General features: G+C 41.3%; 1 protein-coding gene across 2 annotated transcripts in view; it reads left to right on the top strand.

The window, feature by feature from the left end:
• The window catches only part of LOC121534931 (abl interactor 1-like), a 57742-nt gene that overhangs the window by 15595 nt on the left and 22303 nt on the right, over positions 1-19844 (top strand). For both annotated transcript variants that reach the window (XM_045206213.1, XM_045206212.1), the window contains exon 2: positions 6729-6896. In XM_045206213.1, the coding sequence (XP_045062148.1) occupies positions 6729-6896 (168 nt within the window). The remainder of the gene's footprint in view (positions 1-6728; positions 6897-19844) is intronic.

The raw sequence follows: 19844 nt of genomic DNA, 5'->3' as shown, positions 1-19844 counted from the left end.
TGTATTTAATATGTTCTGTGTGTCCCTGATTTCACTTTCTACCCTGTTAGTTTGTAGTACCACCTTCCGGAGACACTTGAAACCCTACGTCTTTAAGGAATACCTGGAATAGTATAATAGTAATCCTTCTACCCCCCCTTTACTACCACTGTCTTTTGTCTAAACTAACACCTGACTTATTTCACATGCTAGCACTGACTTGTTTAAAGAAATTGACTTATTGTGATCGAGATGTAGTTGTCCCTGATTGCACTGACTTTGCTCACAGCTGCTTGTTTGAAGAAGTGTACTTACTGTGATCAAGATGTGGTTGTCCCACTGGCTATCCTAAGTTGAATGCACCAATTTGTAAGTCGCTCTGGATAAGAGCGTCTGCTAAATGACTTAAATGTAAATGTAAATGTACTCTTCCCACAATGACATCATATTCAGGAAGTGTCCACATTTTTGGGGTGGGAAAACAACAGAGCAAAGCTAAATATAACCACTCAGTTTTATCTAGATGATTTATCTCCCCAGAGACCAAAGAAAAATCCTGATTGGATCTTTTTTTTCTCCTCAGTTTTCTCAGACATTGATATTGAAAAAATACAACAATTATTAGAAGGCCTTGATGGTTCCCCACTGATATACAGTCAGGTCCAAAATGACTGGCACCCTTGACAAAGATTATCAAAAAAGACTGTATAACATTAATAATACAAATACAGAGCTACAGGTAACTGTCAAAATAAAGGAAACGCCAACATAAAGTGTCTTAATAGGGCGTTGGGCCACCACGAGCCAGAACAGCTTCCATGCACCTTGGCATAGATTCTACAAGTGTCTGAAACTATATTGGAGGGATGCAACTTGGTGTTTTGTTGATGGTGGTGGAAAACGCTGTCGCAAGCACTGCTCCAGAATCTCCCATTATTGTTCAATTGGGTTGAGATCTGGTGACTGAGACAGCCATGGCATATGACTTACATCGTTGTCATGCTCATCAAACCATTCAGTGATCACTTGTACCCTGTGGGGTCATATCCATGATAGCCAAAATAATGGCCTGCCCAGCCAATACATGACCCTAAGCATGATGGGATGTTGATGACTTCATTAAGTTAGGAACCACACCTGTGTGGAAGCACCTGCTTTCAATATACTTTGTATCCCTCATTTACTCAAGTGTTTCATTATCTTGGCAGTTTCCTGTATATTGTATGCTCAACATTTTTGGAAAATAACGTTATTTTATACTAATACAATTGCTCAGAGAAAGAGATTTTGTTCAACAAGAAAAATGTACATCTCAAAAAGATAGGGGTCAAAATTAGTTTGTCAAGGGGGTTCAAGTCCAGAGACTGAGATGGCCATTGTAAAATGTTGATTTTGTGGTAAATTAACCATTTCTTTGAGGATTTTGATGTGTGTTTGGGGTTATTGTCTTGCTGGAAGACACACTTGTGGCCAAGTTTCAGCCTCCTGGCAGAGGCAGCCAGGTTTTGGGCTAAAATGTCCCGGTACTGGGTAAAGTTCATAATACCGTTGACCTTAACAAGGGCCCCAGGACCAGTGGAAGTGTATCATATTAATAAAACAAATTATGAAAAAAGTGGGGGGCAGGATTAGGCACTCAGGAATGCCGTTTTGTTGAGGCTACGACAATGACGCTAACTTAAAAGCAATTTGGAGATGTAAGGGTCACCCAATGGGGGCACCAGATATGCCATATTGTATAATCCAGATAAATCCAGCTGTGCAGTTGGATAGCTCGTCATCAGTGACGTCATTGGGGAGCACTACAGGTCATGTGGCCTGCTATAACACCTTTATAACCATATCATAAAAGAACACAATGCCCATTGATAAATGCCATAATCCACAATGACAGGCAAACTAGCATAATAGCTTTCTCCATAGACTTCCAGTTATTGTGCTAGTTAGCAATTGCGCTAATGCTAGTTGGCAACTTCCTTCAAACTGCACGCAGAGACATAAAGAAAATCATTGCCAAAATCCCGAACTATCCCTTTAAGGAAGGAAACACACAAGCAACAGTATTTGTCACAGCTGAGTCCCCACTTTAAACCCCCCTTCACATGAGTTATGAGTTTGTGGCCTTCAAGTCTTTTTCAGATAGTAGCAGCAGGCCTGGGGCCAGTATAAAAAAAATATGTATTCACTAACTGTAAGTCGCTCTGGATAAGAGCGTCTGCTAAATGACTAAAATGTAAATGTAAAATGTAGTATCATTAGATGATGGGGTACTAGTTCAAACGTACCAGGTTAGTATAGTGTGGGTCTCCCATCATAAAGTAGGCTACCAAATACCAAGATAAAGACTGGTTAGCCTTGGTAAAGAGTTGAAAATGAAGAGCTATAGGAGTTGGAGATTAGGAGAGTTGTACCATGTGTGTCTACCATCATAAAGTACCACCTACCATTAGTGATGGGGGAAAAAATTGATAGTTACATATCACAATATTATTGTGGACGATATTATACTGATACTTTGAGGGGGGTGTTTTTGCTAGCTAGCGTTAGCAGGCGACCTGTTCGGAAAACAGCACATGAAATTAGTGGAACATTTGATGAGACATGAACACCACAGGTCAGTGAATCCCTGATACAACTATTGGTCTACAGGATACGAAGAGGATGGGAAAGGGGGTCAAAGAGATGTTGAGTGGGATGGTTTTTCCTGTCAATTTCCCCTGTGCAATGGATTCAGACCAAGAAGTGTTGTGTTGTAATCTACTATCTCTTAGTGATCACTATCATGAAATTACTTCAGTTGATAAACGACTTCAAACAATCGTGTCCCCTGGAGAATATTTGTATATTTTAATTACTATTAACTACAGTAGGGAGCTTTTTGTTGTGGTTCTACCTTCTTTCGTCCTATGTATTAAAGAAGTGTTGATGTATACCATCACCTACCATGAGGTTGTGACCCTACTGACTGCTCCAAACTCTTCCAATGTTATAGAGAATGTCCTCTTTGACCCTTGGATTACTAGGCCCATCTCCAATAGCAGTTCGCAATAACCCCCTTTTGGCTCTGTCACGCCTGCTCCCGCTCCCCCTCCCTGGCGCTCGAGGGCGCCAGGCTGACCATCATTACGCGCACCTGTCACCATCGTTACGCGCATCAGCGCTTTATTGGACTCACCTGAACTTCATCACTGCTTGGTTACCTCCCCTATATCTGTCTGTTCCTCAGTTTGATCCCAGTGTCTGCATTCATGTTGTTTCGTTTCCGTTGTCCAGACGCTGTCAGTGTTTTGTTCCTGTCTGATTTTTTCATTAAATGTTCACTCCCTGCGTCTGTCCTTACAGGCTCAGCAGCAACAGGGCTAAGCTGCTCTCCATTTGGGCAGTCTGCACTCCACCATAAAAACAGTTGTACTGCAGGTCAAGTAAGATCAGTGTTCAATTTGCACTGCTCTACCTGTTCTGTGCCTTGGTGTGTTGGGTAATGGAAATATCTAACATATACAAAATCTTGGGTCTACCCAATCCAGTTTGAGATGTTAGGTAATCCCACCACTGCCACCAAATGTGAGTACTTCTGGAACATTGTGTATGGTTTCTAAACACTCAAGCTTTGTCAAAATAGTATTTATACACTCTAAATGCACTCAACAGCCTAAATACAACATGATCCCAAATGTTTCAACAACAAAAAATTGGGACTGTGTAGCTTTTTTAGGACGTTGGTCTATGTTTAAAAGGTGTTAACACAACCTAATCCTTCTCTCTCCAACACTAAGATTTACCACTTGTCCTCAATTACCCCCAATTAGAGGTGTGCCCCCTTGCCTTGTCGACAAATAAAGCCACCAATGCAGATGAGACAGACATTCTCCCAAATTCATTCACTCAACTCAATTCACTCAGCGCCGACTAAGTTGCTTCCAATGATAACAAGGCTTTAGCCATGGTTCGATTTCTAACAAGTGCATAATGTAAGGGTACTTTAAGTCACACGTTCGTACTGTACTATTATTCAGATGAATGGAAGCATGGGAACATACAGTATATGGAGATGTCAATCACTGCTACAAGGTTCTTTCTAGATGTCTGTGTGTGCCTGAGGACATGCATGCGTGTGTATGTGTGTGTGCGTGTGTGTTGCCATTGTGTATGTACAATTCTGTGCCAAGTTTGTGCTGCGATTACATTGTAAAACATAGGCTTTTTAAATGTCTGTGTTTGTGCGGGTATGTGTTGTCAGAATCTATTTGTCTGCACTGCGTGGACTTGCTTTGATGCATTGTGTACACGCAGGGCATTTTCTATTTACACAAATTCACTGCAACAGGGTCTGTTGTATCGAACCCAATCTTTCAAATACCTTGAGCGTTTGCTCTAGTCTGCCTGGAGTGCCAGATGGGAAAGGTATGCAGTTTAGGGACTGTTCTATTAATACATTAAGCCAGACAAGCTTAATCAAGCACCGATGAAGTATTTGAAATGGATTCAAATAGTATTTGAACCCAGGTCTGCTGTGTGCGTGTGTGGTGTGTAGTCTTCATGCACATCGTAGGCCTATACTTACAACGGAACTGTGTGTGGAGCAATGACTGTAGGCTCAGACAGATGGCTGTTGCAGCAGGGAGGGACCCGCTTCCTAACCAATGTCCCAGCATTCCCGGAGGCTAACGTCCCAATGTGCACCTGTTTATTCGGAAGTGGCGGTGTGAATTCCACTCTACCCAGCCTGCATTGCTTGTCACCTTATCAGAAATGCCAAGTAACATATGGAGAAAAACCCTGTCCTCGTGTAGGCATAGGTATTTTTAGAGCACCGCCTAAGGGATTTTATCAATGTTTTCCTATGTTGTCTACTGGGTGAATTCGTGTTCTGTTTTGCACAAGTTTATTTGACTCTGCCTGAGTCCCCCCCCCCTACATTGTATATCTTCTATTTCTCCTCCCTTTGTATATCTCAGTGCTTCCCCCTCTCCCTTTATATCCCCCAATCTTTCTTTCTCTCTTTTCAATTAAATTCGATATGGAATCGGCAACAAATACTATATGCCAAAGCAGAAGAGTTGATGATCTTCAACAGTTTTCTGTTTTCCAAACCTCTACTCAAGTACCCCCTGCCAGTTTCATTTATTTGATGTATTCCAGTGCAAGCACACCTGAGGGGGTGCTCAAGGAAATGTTTGCAAAACACTGTTGCGGATCTATAACTCCTCTGCCTCCATTTTTTTTATGTGACCACGTTTTCCATAAACTCTGTTAAATATCTGCTCCCAATTAAAGATTCAAATATGTCTGCAGAAAGAATGGGGTGGCAGCTAAGACGACACCTTGCCTTTGAAAAAATTTTATTTTGGTTATTGAACTACAGTAAGTGAAGTGGAGTTACACCTGGTAACAGAATTGCAGTAATGAAATTTCATCATGGTCCCTGAGCTGTACTACAGAAATGCATAATTATGGATATAAACGTGATGTATCCTAAATAGGTACACAAAGATAGAAATATGCAATATCCTCCTTTGCATATTTGGACATTATTCTACACACTGGCTATTCTTTTTATGACCTCCGCCACCAAACAAGACCACATTTGGTTGGTCCGGGCCAAACCAAATCTGAACCAATCATGTTCGTCTATGTTTCACAAGTTTTAACTACTTTTCAACATCCATGGACGTCCGGTGTTGGTCTGTGCTCAGTGGTTGAGGATGTTAGTTACAGTAAATGGAAAGAGATGGGGCTCATGGGTAGGTCAGTAAGAGCCGAGAGAGGTGGCATTAATTAGAGGGAGAGGGAAGAGAGAGAGAGCGAGAGGGAGCGAGGGGTTGTCCAGACTTTTCACACTCTTGCTTTGACCACCAGACGACAGAAAGAGAAAGAAAACAGTTATGAGCTGAACATAACAGTCTGCCAGTGGAAGGGAGGACAGTAGCAGGCGACCCAACTGTGGTTTGTGACTACTATGATTTCCCATTGTAGCCAATTCAATTGCAGAAATTCTGTTACCAATTTTTCGGGAATTCCGTTACCAATTTGGTAACAGAATTTTGAGTTTGAATCACTTAATAATTCATAAACAAATAATTCATAAATCAGTAAAAACACTATAAATAATTGGTAGGTCTACCTTTGCTTGTTACTTCTGTGAACTTTCATTATCCTTCCCCCTCATGAGGGAGAGAAATTAGAAAATATCTTAAAGATATGTGGGTTTTTGGTAATGGAATTTCAAGGCATAAGACAATGTTTTTTAAACTTACAGAAGGTAGAATAAATTCTCCTTAACTAAATATAAGTGTTGATATTAGTTGGTAGGGGTCATTACTTCAACAGTATTGTGCTTTGATGTATTTTTAATACCTAAGACCCCTATTCCATCTGTTTAACAAGAAATCAACCATTGCTTATTCAACGTTTTTAGGATGGAAAATTGTTGAAAAATGTATATATGCCTTAAGTTCTCAAAAATATAGACTCTTAGCTTTCATTTGACACCCAATTTGACATGCTCCAATGAACTTTACATGTTGGTGCTCATGGGTCCTTTTACATGGAAATGACCATTATACAAAAAAGCTTTGTTGAATTGAATCTACAAAATGTACTGTGTAATGTTCAATGTATACAATGGTCTTTCCCCCTGCTCCAACCTATGTATGTGGATGTGTCTTTTGGGGGGTTTGGGATAAAGCAGAAGTCAAATTTCCATTGGATCTTGTGTAGTCATCTTCATCTTCTTCATCATCTTCTAGGCACAGGACAAGAGGAAAGCTCTGGAGGAGACTAAAGCCTACACCACCCAGTCTCTGGCGAGCGTGGCCTACCAGATCAATGCCTTAGCCAACAACGTGCTGCAGCTGCTGGACATCCAGGCCTCGCAGCTGCGCCGAATGGAGTCCTCCATCAACCACATCTCTCAGGTCAGGAGAGATACACTTTAGAACTGGGCGTTATGGAAATAAATCCATATCGCAATAAATAGTCTGAATTTATGTGATAACGATAAATAGAACGATGTTTATACCATTAATGTGCACCACATGTTTTACTAATTATCCTTTAAACTACTACTATGAGTTTGATGGTTTTAGCCATCAGTTGTCCCATTAATTATCACCCATATTAGCAAAAGTATTTCATTTCAAACTTCACATTTCTCTAGTATAAGCTACTTATTGAAATGAACGATATCAGCAAAATGCCTGCGATAAGTGATCGGTATGGTCGGTGTCGATAATTTTTGGTTTATCGTCCCAGCTCTAATACACATACACACATACAGTGGGGAGAACAAGTATTTGATACACTGCCGATTTTGCAGGTTTTCCTACTTACAAAGCATGTAGAGGTCTGTCATTTTTATCATAGGTACACTTCAACTGTGAGAGACAGAATCTAAAACAAAAATCCAGAAAATCACATTGTATGATTTTTAAGTAATTCATTTGCATTTTATTGCATGACATAAGTATTTGATACATCACAAAAGCAGAACTTAATATTTGGTACAGAAACCTTTGTTTGCAATTACAGAGATCATACATTTCCTGTAGGTCTTGACCAGGTTTGCACACACTGCAGCAGGGATTTTGGCCCACTCCTCCATATAGACCTTCTCCAGATCCTTCAGGTTTCAGGGCTGTCGCTGGGCAATACGTACTTTCAGCTCCCTCCAAAGATTTTCTATTGGGTTCAGGTCTGGAGACTGGCTAGGCCACTCCAGGACCTTGAGATGCTTCTTACGGAGCCACTCCTTAGTTGCCCTGGCTGTGTGTTTCGGGTCGTTGTCATGCTGGAAGAACCAGCCACGACCCATCTTCAATGCTCTTACTGAGGGAAAGAGGTTGTTGGCCAAGATCTCGCGATACATGGCCCCATCCATCCTCCCCTCAATACGGTGCAGTTGTCCTGTCCCCTTTGCAGAAAAGCATCCCCAAAGAATGATGTTTCCACCTCCATGCGTCACGGTTGGGATGGTGTTCTTGGGGTTGTACTCATCCTTCTTCTTCCTCCAAACACGGCGAGTGGAGTTTAGACCAAAAATCTCTATTTTTGTCTCATCAGACCACATGACCTTCTCCCATTCCTCCTCTGGATTATCCAGATGGTCATTGGCAAACTTGAGACGGGCCTGGACATGCGCTGGCTTGAGCAGGGGGACCTTGCGTGCGCTGCAGGATTTTAATCCATGGCGACGTAGTGTGTTACTAATGGTTTTCTTTGAGACTGTGGTCCCAGCTCTCTTCAGGTCATTGACCAGGTCCTGCCGTGTAGTTCTGGGCTGATCCCTCACCTTCCTCATGATCATTGATGCCCCACGAGGTGAGATCTTGCATGGAGCCCCAGACCGAGGGTGATTGACCGTCATCTTGAACTTCTTACATTTTCTAATAATTGCTCCAACAGTTGTTGCCTTCTCACCAAGCTGATTGCCTATTGTCCTGTAGCCCATCCCAGCCTTGTGCAGGTCTACAATTTTATCCCTGATGTCCTTACACAGCTCTCTGGTCTTGGCCGTTGTGGAGAGGTTGGAGTCTGTTTGATTGAGTGTGTGGACAGGTGTCTTTTATACAGGTAACGAGTTCAAACAGGTGCAGTTAATACAGGTAATAAGTGGAGAACAGGAGGGCTTCTTAAAGAAAAACTAACAGGTCTGTGAGAGCCGGAATTCTTACTGGTTGGTAGGTGATCAAATACTTATGTCATGCAATAAAATGCAAATTAATTACTTAAAAATCATACAATGTGATTTTCTGGATTTTTGCTTTAGATTCCGTCTCTCACAGTTGAAGTGTACCTATGATAAACATTACAGACTTCTACATGCTTTGTAAGTAGGAAAACCTGCAAAATCAGCAGTGTATCAAATACTTGTTCTCCCCACTGTACATGGGCTCAGACACACACATATGCATGTGCACACACACACACACACGGAAGCACATGCACATGACACACACACGCATGTGAGCACGCACATACACAAGCACACAGATGGAAACACATGACACACATACCTCTATCAACCACGCATCACCTGTCTAGACACACACACTTATATACACAGATACACAATCACACTAAAACCTCCACTCTCAGCCCTGGCACTCACACCATTGTACACACTACCAAAGATACACAACAGCACTCTCTGAATACGCCACACACACTCACAGTAAGTAGAGCGTTCCTTGGGGCCATGAGTCAAGGTGGTTTTATAGGCTCATTCACCAGCAAACAAACAATCTGCTCCACAACCATCTAGCTCAGTGTTTCCCAAACTCGGTCCTGGGGACCCCAAGGGGTGCACGTTTTGGTTTTTGCCCTAGCACTACACAGCTGATTAAAATAATAAAAGCTTGATGATTAGTTGATTATTTTGAATTAGCTGTGTAGTGCTAGGGCAAAAACCAAAAACGTGCACCCCTTGGGGTCCCCAGGCCTGAGTTTGGGAAACACTGACCTAGCTAGTAGTGCTTAATCCTCTCATATATTTCATTAGGATTGGGCTGGAGTACAAATCTGACATCTCTAATACCTGGTGTGTGTGAAACGCCCCAGTTAGAATCACCTCTATCCTTCCTGCATGCTGTGTAATTGAGTTGAGAAGTCATACAAGCCTGCCATAAAAGAGATAGCTATTGATCCTTGGGTAGGTTCAGTGTTTCATCCGCCCTAGTAATGGTACTGTAGGGATAAGCACTGAGGTGAGTCTTCTTTGTAGAGAAATGATACATGGATGAATAAGATAACTCTGGTCTTGCAGCGATTGTGTATCATTGCTTTTGTTTCATATTGAAGATATTTCACGGAATACATATAAATTATATATATGTCGGATCCTGGTTGAAGTGATGTAGCATCCACCTTTAGTAGAGCCTGACCGATAAGGGATTTTTGGGTCTGATACCAATTTTAGGGAGGGAAAAGTCACCAATTACCGATATACAGTTGAAGTTTGAAGTTTACATACACTTAGGTTGGAGTCATTAAAACTCGTTTTTCAACCACTCCACAAATTTCTTGTTAACAAACTATAGTTTTGGCAAGTCGGTTAGGACATCTACTTTGTGCATGACACAAGTCATTTTTCCAACAATTGTTTACAGACAGATTATTTCACTTATAATTTACTCTATCACAATTCCAGTGGGTCAGAAGTTTACATACACTAAGTTGACTGTGCCTTTAAACAGCTTGGAATATTCCAGAAAATTATGTCATGGCTTTAGAAGCTTCTGATAGGCTAATTTACATCATTTGAGTTAATTGGAGTTGTACCTGTGGATGTATTTCAAGGCCTACCTTCAAACTCAGTGCCTCTTTGCTTGACATCATGGGAAAATCAAAATAAATCAGCCAAGACCACAGAAAAAAATGGTAGACCTCCACAAGTCTGGTTCATCCTTGGGAGCAATTTCCAAAGGCCTGAAGGTACCACATTCATCTGTACAAACAATAGTACGCAAGTATAAACACCATGGGACCACACAGCCGTCATACCGCTCAGGAAGGAGAAGCGTTCTGTCTCCTAGAGATGAACGTACTTTGGTGCGAAAAATGCAAATCAATCCCAGAACAACAGCAAAGGACCTTGTGAAGATGCTGGAGGAAACAGATACAAAAGTATCTATATCCACAGTAAAACGAGTCCTATATTGACATAACCTGAAAGGCCGCTCATCAAGGAAGAAGCCACTGCTCCAAAACTGCCATAAAAAAGCCAGACGACAGTTTGCAACTGCACATGGGGACAAAGATCGTACTTTTTGGAGAAATGTCCTCTGGTCTAATGAAACAAAAATAGAACTGTTTGGCCATAATGACCCTTGCTATGTTTTGAGGAAAAGGGGCATGCTTGCAAGCCGAAGAACACCATCCCAACCGTGAAGCACAGGGGTGGCAGCATCATGCTGTGGGGGTGCTTTGCTGCAGGAGGGACTGGTGCACTTCACAAAATAGATGGCATCATGAGGAAGGAAATGTATGTGGATATATTGAAGCAACATCTCAAGACATCAGTCAGCAAGTTAAAGCTTGGTCGCAAATGGGTCTTCCAAATGGACAATGACTCCAAGCATACTTCCAAAGGTGTGGCAAAGTGGCTTAAGGACAACAAAGTCAAGGATTTGGAGTGGCCTTCACAAAGCCCTGACCTCAATCCTATAGAAAATTTGTGGGCAGAACAGAAAAGGCGTGTGCGAGCAAGGAGGCCTACAAACCTGACTCAGTTACACCAGCTCTGTCAGGAGGAATGGGCAAAAATTCACCCAACTTATTGTGGGAAACTTGTGGAAGGCTACCTGAAACATTTGACCCAAGTTAAACAATTTAAAGGCCAAATACTAATTGAGTGTATGTAAACTTCTGACCCACTGGGAATGTGATGAAAGAAATGAAAGCTGAAATAAATCATTCTCTACTATTATTCTGACATTTCACATTCTTAAAATAAAGTGGTGATCCTAACTGACCTAAAACAGGTAATTTTTACTAGGATTAAATGTCAGGAATTGTGAAAAACTGAGTTTAAATGTATTTGGCTAAGGTGTATATAAACTTCCGACTTCAACTGTATCTTCATACAGTGCATTCGGAAAGTATTCAGACCCCTTGACTATTTCCACATTTTATTACGTTACAGCCTCATTCTAAAATTGATTAAATAGTTTTTCCCCCCTCATCAATCTACACACAATACCCCATAATGACAAAGCAAAAATTGTTTTTTTGAAATTTTTGCTAATGTATCACAAAAACCCCCCAGAAATATCACATTTACATAAGTATTCCAACCCTTTACTCAGTAGTTTGTTGAAGCACCTTTGGCAGCGATTACAGCCTAGAGTCTTCTTGGGTATGACATTACAAGCTTGGCACACCTGTATTTGGCGAGTTTCTCCCATTCTTCTCTGCAGATCCTCTCAAGCTCTGTCAGGTTGGATTGGGACCGTTGCTGCACAGCTATTTTCAGGTCTCTCCATAGATGTTCAATTGGGTTCAAGTCTGGGCTCTGGCTGGGCCACTCAAGGACATTCAGAGACTTGTCCCGAAGCCACTCCTGCGTTGTCTTGGCTGTGTGCTTAGGGTCGTTGTCCTGTTGGAAGGTGAACCTTCGCCCCAGTCTGAGGTCTTGAGCGCTCTGGAGCAGGTTTTCACAAAGGATCTCTCTGTACTTTGCTCTGTTCATATTTCCCTCGACCTCTGACTAGTCTCCCAGTTCCTGCCGCTGAAAAACATCCCCACAGCATGATGCTGCCCCCACCATGCTATACCGTAGGGATGGTGCCAGGTTTCCTCCAGACGTGACGCTTGCCATTCAGGCCAAAGAGTTAAATCTTGGTTTCATCAGACCAGAGAATCTTGTTTCTCATGGTCTGAGTCCTTTAGGTGCCTTCTGGCAAACTCCAAGCGGGCTGTCGTGTGCCTTTTACTGAGGAGGGGATCTATCTGGCCACTCTACCATAAAGGCCTGATTGCTGGAGTGCTGCAGAGATGGTTGTCCTTCTGGAAGGTTCTCCCATCTCCATCGGGTTCTTGGTCACCTCCCTGACCAAGGCCCTTCTCTCCCGATTGCTCAGTTTGGCTGGGCAGCCAGCACTAGGAAGAGTCTTGGTGGTTCCAAACTTCTTCCATTTAAGAATGATGGAGGCCACTGTGTTCTTGGGAACCTTCAATGCTGCAGACATTTTTTGGTACCCTTCCCCAGATCTGTGCCTCAACACAATCCTGTATCGGAGCTCTACAGGCAATTCCTTCAACCTCATGGCTTGGTTTTTGCTCTGACATGCACTGTCAACTGTGGGACCTTATATAGACAGGTGTGTGCCTTTCCAAATCATGTCCAATCAATTGAATTTACCACAGGTGGACTCCAATAAAGTTGTAGAAACATCTCAAGGATGATCAATGGAAACAGGATGCACCTGAGCTCAATTTCAAGTCTCATAGCAAAGGGTCATAATACTTATGTAAATAAGGTATTTCTGTTTTTTATTTTTTATAGATTTGCAAAAATGTCTAAAAACCTGTTTTCGCATTGTCATTATGGGTTATTGTGTGTAGATTGATGAGGAAAATTTAAAATTTAATCAATTTTAGAATAAGGTTGTAACAAAATGTGGAAAAAGTCAAGGGGTCTGAATACTTTCCGAATGCTCTGTATACATTATCTGATATATTGTTTTTTAGAGGTGTAATGAAAAACATACCCTTTTTACACAAATTGTGCTCCAAACAATTAACAGGTATTCTAAATGATGATTTCTTAACAAAATATGAATATGTCCATTATTTTAAGAACATTTTATTTGTGGTTTACAGGATATCCACCAAAAAGCAACTATATCCTCTATAAATATGACAGTAAATACAAAACTTGTTTAGTTTACCTTCTTAGGTACAGCTTCAATATGTGTCTATCTATGGCATTGGATAAGACGTTTGCAAAAGTGTTTGTAAAACTGCAAGTTCACAAATAAGCATTGAAATGCAGTAGCATGTTGTTCGTAATGTCACACCTAGGTGTCAGCGTCAGTATTTGTCTTGAGTAGATTTACTACAGTGTTTACAACATTCAAAGGTCATGTGAACAAACACTTTATGGGGCCTCCCGAGAGGCGTCACTACAGACCCGGGTTTGATCCCAGGCTGTGTCACAGCCGGCTGTGATCGGAAGACCCATGAGGCGGCGCACAATTGGCCCAGCGTCGTCCGGGTTAGGGGAGAGGTTGGCCAGGCCCATCGCGTTCCATCGCGTTCTAGTGACTACTTGTGGCGGGCCAGGCACCTGCCAGCTGGACAGTGTTTCCTCTGACACATTGTTGCGGCTGTCTTCTTGGTTAAGCCAGCAGTGTGTCAAGAAGCAGTGCAGCTTGGCAGGGAGGACGCATGGCTCTCGACTTTTGCCTCTCCCGAGTCCGTAGGGGAGTTGCAGCGATGGGACAAGACTGAAACTACCAATTGGATATCACGAAAAATTATTTATGGCAACCTGGCAATGAGAGTACGTTATGACAAGCACAAGCTAGCTGTTCATTACGACAATGTTTTCTTACAGAAACCATATGTACATTACACTGTTATTCAATACAAAATGTATTGGCTATACATCTTAACTGCAAATGGCATGCGCTGATGACTAAAAACATTTATGCAGGCAAATGCTTGCCGCACTGGTTTTAGTCACATGTTCTAATTTAGATAGCTAGCTAACATTAGCTACTTATCTCATCATAAGTGCAAGCACATGACCTGAATTATAGATCTGCGCCTACTGTCTTGCTTTTTGCAGATTGCATATTTCAGAAAACTAACAAAATAAGCCCACTATCTAACATAATAGGCCCAAACAGTAACAGTTTTATTTTTGTATCAAGGACGAGTGTTCACTTTAGTGCTAGTCCAGTGTTAACACATAAGTAGCACAGATTGCTAGATAGCTAGCTAAGCTAACAATATTGCTGGCTAAGTAGCCAGCTAACATTAACTAAGTGAGAATGTGATGAGGACAGGGCTGCTTGCTTGGTGAAGTGTACTTTTGAATATATACTTATGCTGGCTGTGGCAAGCTACTACTCTCTCTGACATTGTGACCTAGGGCTGAAGGATGTTCAAAATGAGATGCTGGTAGAGTGCCCTCTTCAATCAACCAATATAAATAAATGATGTCAAATGAGCAGACGTTCTTTGTTTATTCTATGTATATAATCAGCGTTTTATCTTTGGAATAAAGACCAATACAAATATTTCTGTGAAAGGCTAATACCGGCCGATAATATCAATCAACTGATTTATCGGTCGGCCTCTAACCTTTAAGGCATCCATATGCTTCCCAGCCGAAACAGTTTGGAAGAGTTTGTGCATATATTATGATTACATTTTGTGACGTTTTTGTTCGTTTTGGACTTCAGTAAGGTTTTTTTAGGCTGTTCGGGCACACACATTTCTTTCTATAAGCAAGCCGAAGGCGGTAGGTGAAGTCTACACCCCTTTTATCGGTGATTGGTCAACAGTAGGGATTCTTCATTTTTACATTTACATTTACGTCATTTAGCAGACGCTCTTATCCAGAGCGACTTACAAATTGGTGCATTCACCTTATAGCCAGTGTGATAACCACTTTACAATGTTTTGGCTTGGCCATCATTTGCAAATAAATTCATTAAAAATCCTACAATGTGATTTTCTGGATTTTTTTTCCTAATTTTGTCTGTCATAGTTGACGTGTACCTATGATGAAAATTACAGGCCTCTCTCATCTTTTTAAGTGGGAGAACATGCACAATTGGTGGCTGACTAAATACTTTTTTCCCCACTGTATTTTCCATACGCACAAAAAAGCTTATTTCTCTCAAATGTTGTGCACAAATTTGTTTACATCCCTGTTAGTGAGCATTTCTCCTTTTCCAAGATAATCCATCCACCTGACAGGTGTGGCATATCAAGAAGCTGATTAAACAGCATGAACAGGTGCAGCTTGTGCTAGGGACAATACAAGGCCCTCTAAAATATGCAGTTTTGTCACACAACACAATGCCACAGATGTCTCAAGTGTTGAGGGAGCGTGCAATTGCCATGCTGACTGCAGGAATGTCCACCAGAGCTGTTGCCATGTTCATTTCTCTACCATAAGCCACCTCCAACGTTGTTTTAGAGAATTTGGCAGTACGTCCAACCGGCCTCACAACTGCAGACCACGTGTATGCCGTCATGTGGGTGTGCGGTTTGCTGATGTCAACGTTGTGAACAGAGTGCCCCGGGGTGGTGGGGTTATGGTATAGGCAGGCATAAGCTACGGACAACAAACACAATTGCATTTTATCGATGGCAATTTAAATGCAAAGAAATACTGTGACGAGATCCTGAGGCCCAATCTGCCCTGCCAAGCACTCATAGAGTGAAACTGAGAAAAATGAATTGTAGGCAGATCATTGGAGATGTGGTTATCTGGTGTCTTACTATGAGGTAATTTTGTATTCATATTGATGCTTTCCACTGAAATGACCTTTGATCCTGGATAGCAGTTTCTGCCTTGCTTGGTACAACCACTGGAATACGTTTCCATTACAATTTTTTTTTAATACAAACTTGTGTTAGTATATTTATTTGTATGTGGCTGTCATTGTCATATAGTTTGATACTTGTATCAACAAAGAACAATAAATAATATCAAGGTTTACTGTAGTCACTGCAGCCCAAAGCTCAGTGAAACCAAGGTAAAAGGCAGTAACTGACATGAGGGATGCCAGTTACTGCCTTTTTCCTTGGTTTCACTTGAACTTTTTGCAGTTACTGCAAACATGACCCCCATTTTCTCCATAATACAACACAATGGAGGCAGGATATTTGTCCACATGATAAAGCATGTATTTAATGTATACAAAATGTAAATAGCTCATTTATTAACAAATGTGCAGTTACTGCTCCTTTGCTTGGTAGGGCAGCATTGTGAGGCCCATTGTTTTGGTTTTCCAAGCGAAGGTCTTTTAAGGGAGTATGCAAGCATACTCGTTCAGTTCGCCTAGCCGACTTCGGCTTGGCGCCAGCCGAACTGAAGCATGCTGATGCCTTTAGTGCAGGAGGTGAGATGAGTGGACGATTCAGGTGTTTTACGGTCTGGTTGGGACTACTACTACCGATGAGGCTTTCCAGGGATTGGGATTTCCAACCCTAGCTTTGAGGGGATTAGGGTGGAAAACGTCATAGGACACTTGGTGAGAGATGAATTCCTATCAACAGTTTATAGCAAAATCCCCCCAGAGTCTTGATCAAGCGGACCAGTCTTGACCAACTAAAGGCCCATCTCTCAACTGTCACTCCAGGGATCCCTCTATTAACAGTTGAGCATGAGATGGCTTGAGACTGGTTTTTACTCATGAACATATGAAAAGTTAATATCTAACTACTGGTAACTGAATTATCTAATGTACAATGACAATTCAGTTCAATACTGTTTGCCTGCCTATTTGTTTAATTTTTTTTGTCACCAATTATTATAATTTTTAAAAGTCAGGCTTTTAGTCAAGCCACCTGCTTAAACAACAGTACATAATCATGAATGACAATGTTTTAAATCAAAATGAGCAATTATTATTATCTCTTGAAATAACCTTTTTCTCTTGGAGAAAGAAATATCTTGAAAAAATTGCCAATGCTGTTGTACATTTCAAAGATATTCCAAGTTTCACATGCTATTGTTGGGTAAAAACATTATTTTCTCTACTGTTGGGAACATTTTCTGTCAGGATTATGTGAGACTTGCACATACATGTGAAGGTTTAAAACATCAGGAATGTGGGCAGACCGACCATAATAAAAAGGGCAAGCTAACATGAAGCAACATTTGTTGTTTTGACTGAGCGAGTTGCTTCGGAAACCATAGTGTTTAGTGTAACCATGGACAACCAGGGAAAATCTGAGCTGCGACCAGCCCTCTAATAGGGCTTAATTCAAATGGATTACATTGATTTTTGTTTCTCACCGATCTACACACAATACCCCAGAATGACAAAATGAAAACATGTTTTTAGAAATGTTTGCACATTTATTTAAAATAAAACACAGAAATATCTAATTTACATAAGTATTCACACCCTGAGTCAATACTTTGTTAAAGCAGTTTTGGCAGCGATTACAGCTGTGTTTTTTCTGGGTAAGCTTTCCACACCTGGATTGTGCAACATTTGCCCATTATTCTTAAAACATTCTTCAAGCTCTGTCAAATTGGATGTTGATCATTGCTAGACAACCTTTTTCAGGTCGCCATAGATTTTCAAGTAGATTTAAGTCTAAACTGTAACTCGGCCACTCAGGAACATTCACTGACTTCTTGGTAAGCAACTCCAGTGTAGATTTGGCCATGTGTTTTAGGTTATTGCCCTACCGAAAGGTGAATTAATCTCCCAGTGTCTAGTTGTCATGATCGTCGTTAAGAGAGGAGGACCAAGGCGCAGCGTGATGAACGAACATGTTTATTTATCATTAGCGATAAACACGGACAGTAAACAAAAACAACAAACGACTCGTAACGTCCTAGGTAACATAGACCAACACGGAACAAGAACCCAAAAACACAAAGGGAAAAACAGACAGTATAAATATGGCTCCCAATCAGAGACAACCAGCCACAGCTGACACTCGTTGCCTCTGATTGGGAGTCACTCAGGCCAACATAGAAATAAACAAACTAGAACTCCCAACATAGAAATACACCACATAGAAAGAACACACCCTGGCTCAACATATAGAGTCCCAGAGCCAGGGTGTTACACTAGTGGAAAGCAGTATTGCTTTAGTGCCTTGTTGCAAACAGGATGCATGTTTTGGAATATTTGTATTATGTACAGACTTCCTTCTTTTCACTCTATAATTTAGGTTAGTATTGTGGAGTAACTACAATGTTGTTAATCCATCCTCAGTTTTCTCCTATCACAGCCATTAAACTCTGTAACTGTTTGAAAGTCACAATTGGCCTCATGGTGAAATCCCTGAGCGGTTTCCTTCCTCTTCGGCAACTGAGTTAGGAAGGATGCCTGTATCTTTGTAGTGACTTGGTGTATTGATACACCATCCAAATTGTAATTAATAACTTCACCATGCTCAAAGGGATATTCAATGTCTGTGTTTTTGTTTTTTTTACCCATCTACCAATAAGTGCCCTTCTTTGTGAGGCATTGGAAAACCTCCCTGGTCTTTGTGGTTGACTCTGTGTTTGAAATTCACTGCTCGACCGAGGGACCTTACAGATAATTGTATGTGTGGGGTACAGAGCTGAGGTAGTCATTCAAAAATCATGTTAAACACTATTATTGCACACAGAGTTATTATGCAACTTATTATGTGACTTGTTAAGCACATTTTTACTCTTGAACTTATTTAGGCTTGCCATAACAAAGGGGTTGAATACTCATTGACTCAAGACATTTAAGTTTACATTTTTAATTAATTTGTAAAAATATCAAAAAATATAGAATAAAAAGCCTGTAACACAACAAAATATGGAAAAAGTCAAGGGTTGTGAATACTTTCTGAAGGCACTGTATATCAAGACACAGACAATATTGAGTTTGAGTTGGTGGCCCCATGCCAAAGACTAAAAACAGAAGGCGGAAGACAAAGGAAAACAGACATTATATTACTGTTTCCCAAACGTGTCTCTCTAAAAAGCATCACTAATGCCCCGCTGGTAATGAAGTCAGAGTCTGTGGCTGCATCCCAAGTGGCACCCTATTACTTTTGACCAGGGCAGGGCTCTGGGCAAAAGATGTGCACTATATAGGGAATAGGGTGCCATGTCAGACACAGCCTGTGTCTGGCTTACAGTCTGGGATGTGTGTGCGATTCTCTTCTCTGCATCAGTTAACTGATGACCATAGACACTCACACACACACAGACAGACAAAAATCGGTGCAATGAGGCATGGGAAGGTGGCGTGCCTCCCTATACACATGTAGACCCCCTGCTACCCCCTCTATCCCCCCGTCACTACCCATATACACCAGTAACTGCCACATGGCTCATAGACCAGACATTGAGACCCAGAAATTAGGCAGTACACTCAGGTTTGAGGCAAGTTTAACCCACCAAGTGGACTACACGACAAACCTTACCAGCCCTCTTGACCCCTGGTATTTCAATTGTTAAAAATAATCATTATAGTCATCTTTCAGTGAATTCTTCTGCCGTCAAAAATTCAAGGGGAAACCCTGCATTCATGTTGAGAACAATAAACTGTACCAGCAACACCAACGTTTCTGTTCAGTCATCTATCTATGATCCCCCCCTCTCTTTACTTTGACTCATAGATTCAGTCAACAGTCCTCTGATTAACTCATTAATCTTTTCCATGACTCACTGATTCATCCAT

The sequence above is a fragment of the Coregonus clupeaformis genome, chromosome 21 (assembly GCF_020615455.1).
Source record: "Coregonus clupeaformis isolate EN_2021a chromosome 21, ASM2061545v1, whole genome shotgun sequence".
In the NCBI taxonomy this organism is placed as follows: domain Eukaryota; kingdom Metazoa; phylum Chordata; class Actinopteri; order Salmoniformes; family Salmonidae; genus Coregonus; species Coregonus clupeaformis.
The sequence above is the reverse complement of the archived record's forward strand: the minus strand, read 5'-3'. Positions and strand labels throughout refer to the sequence as shown.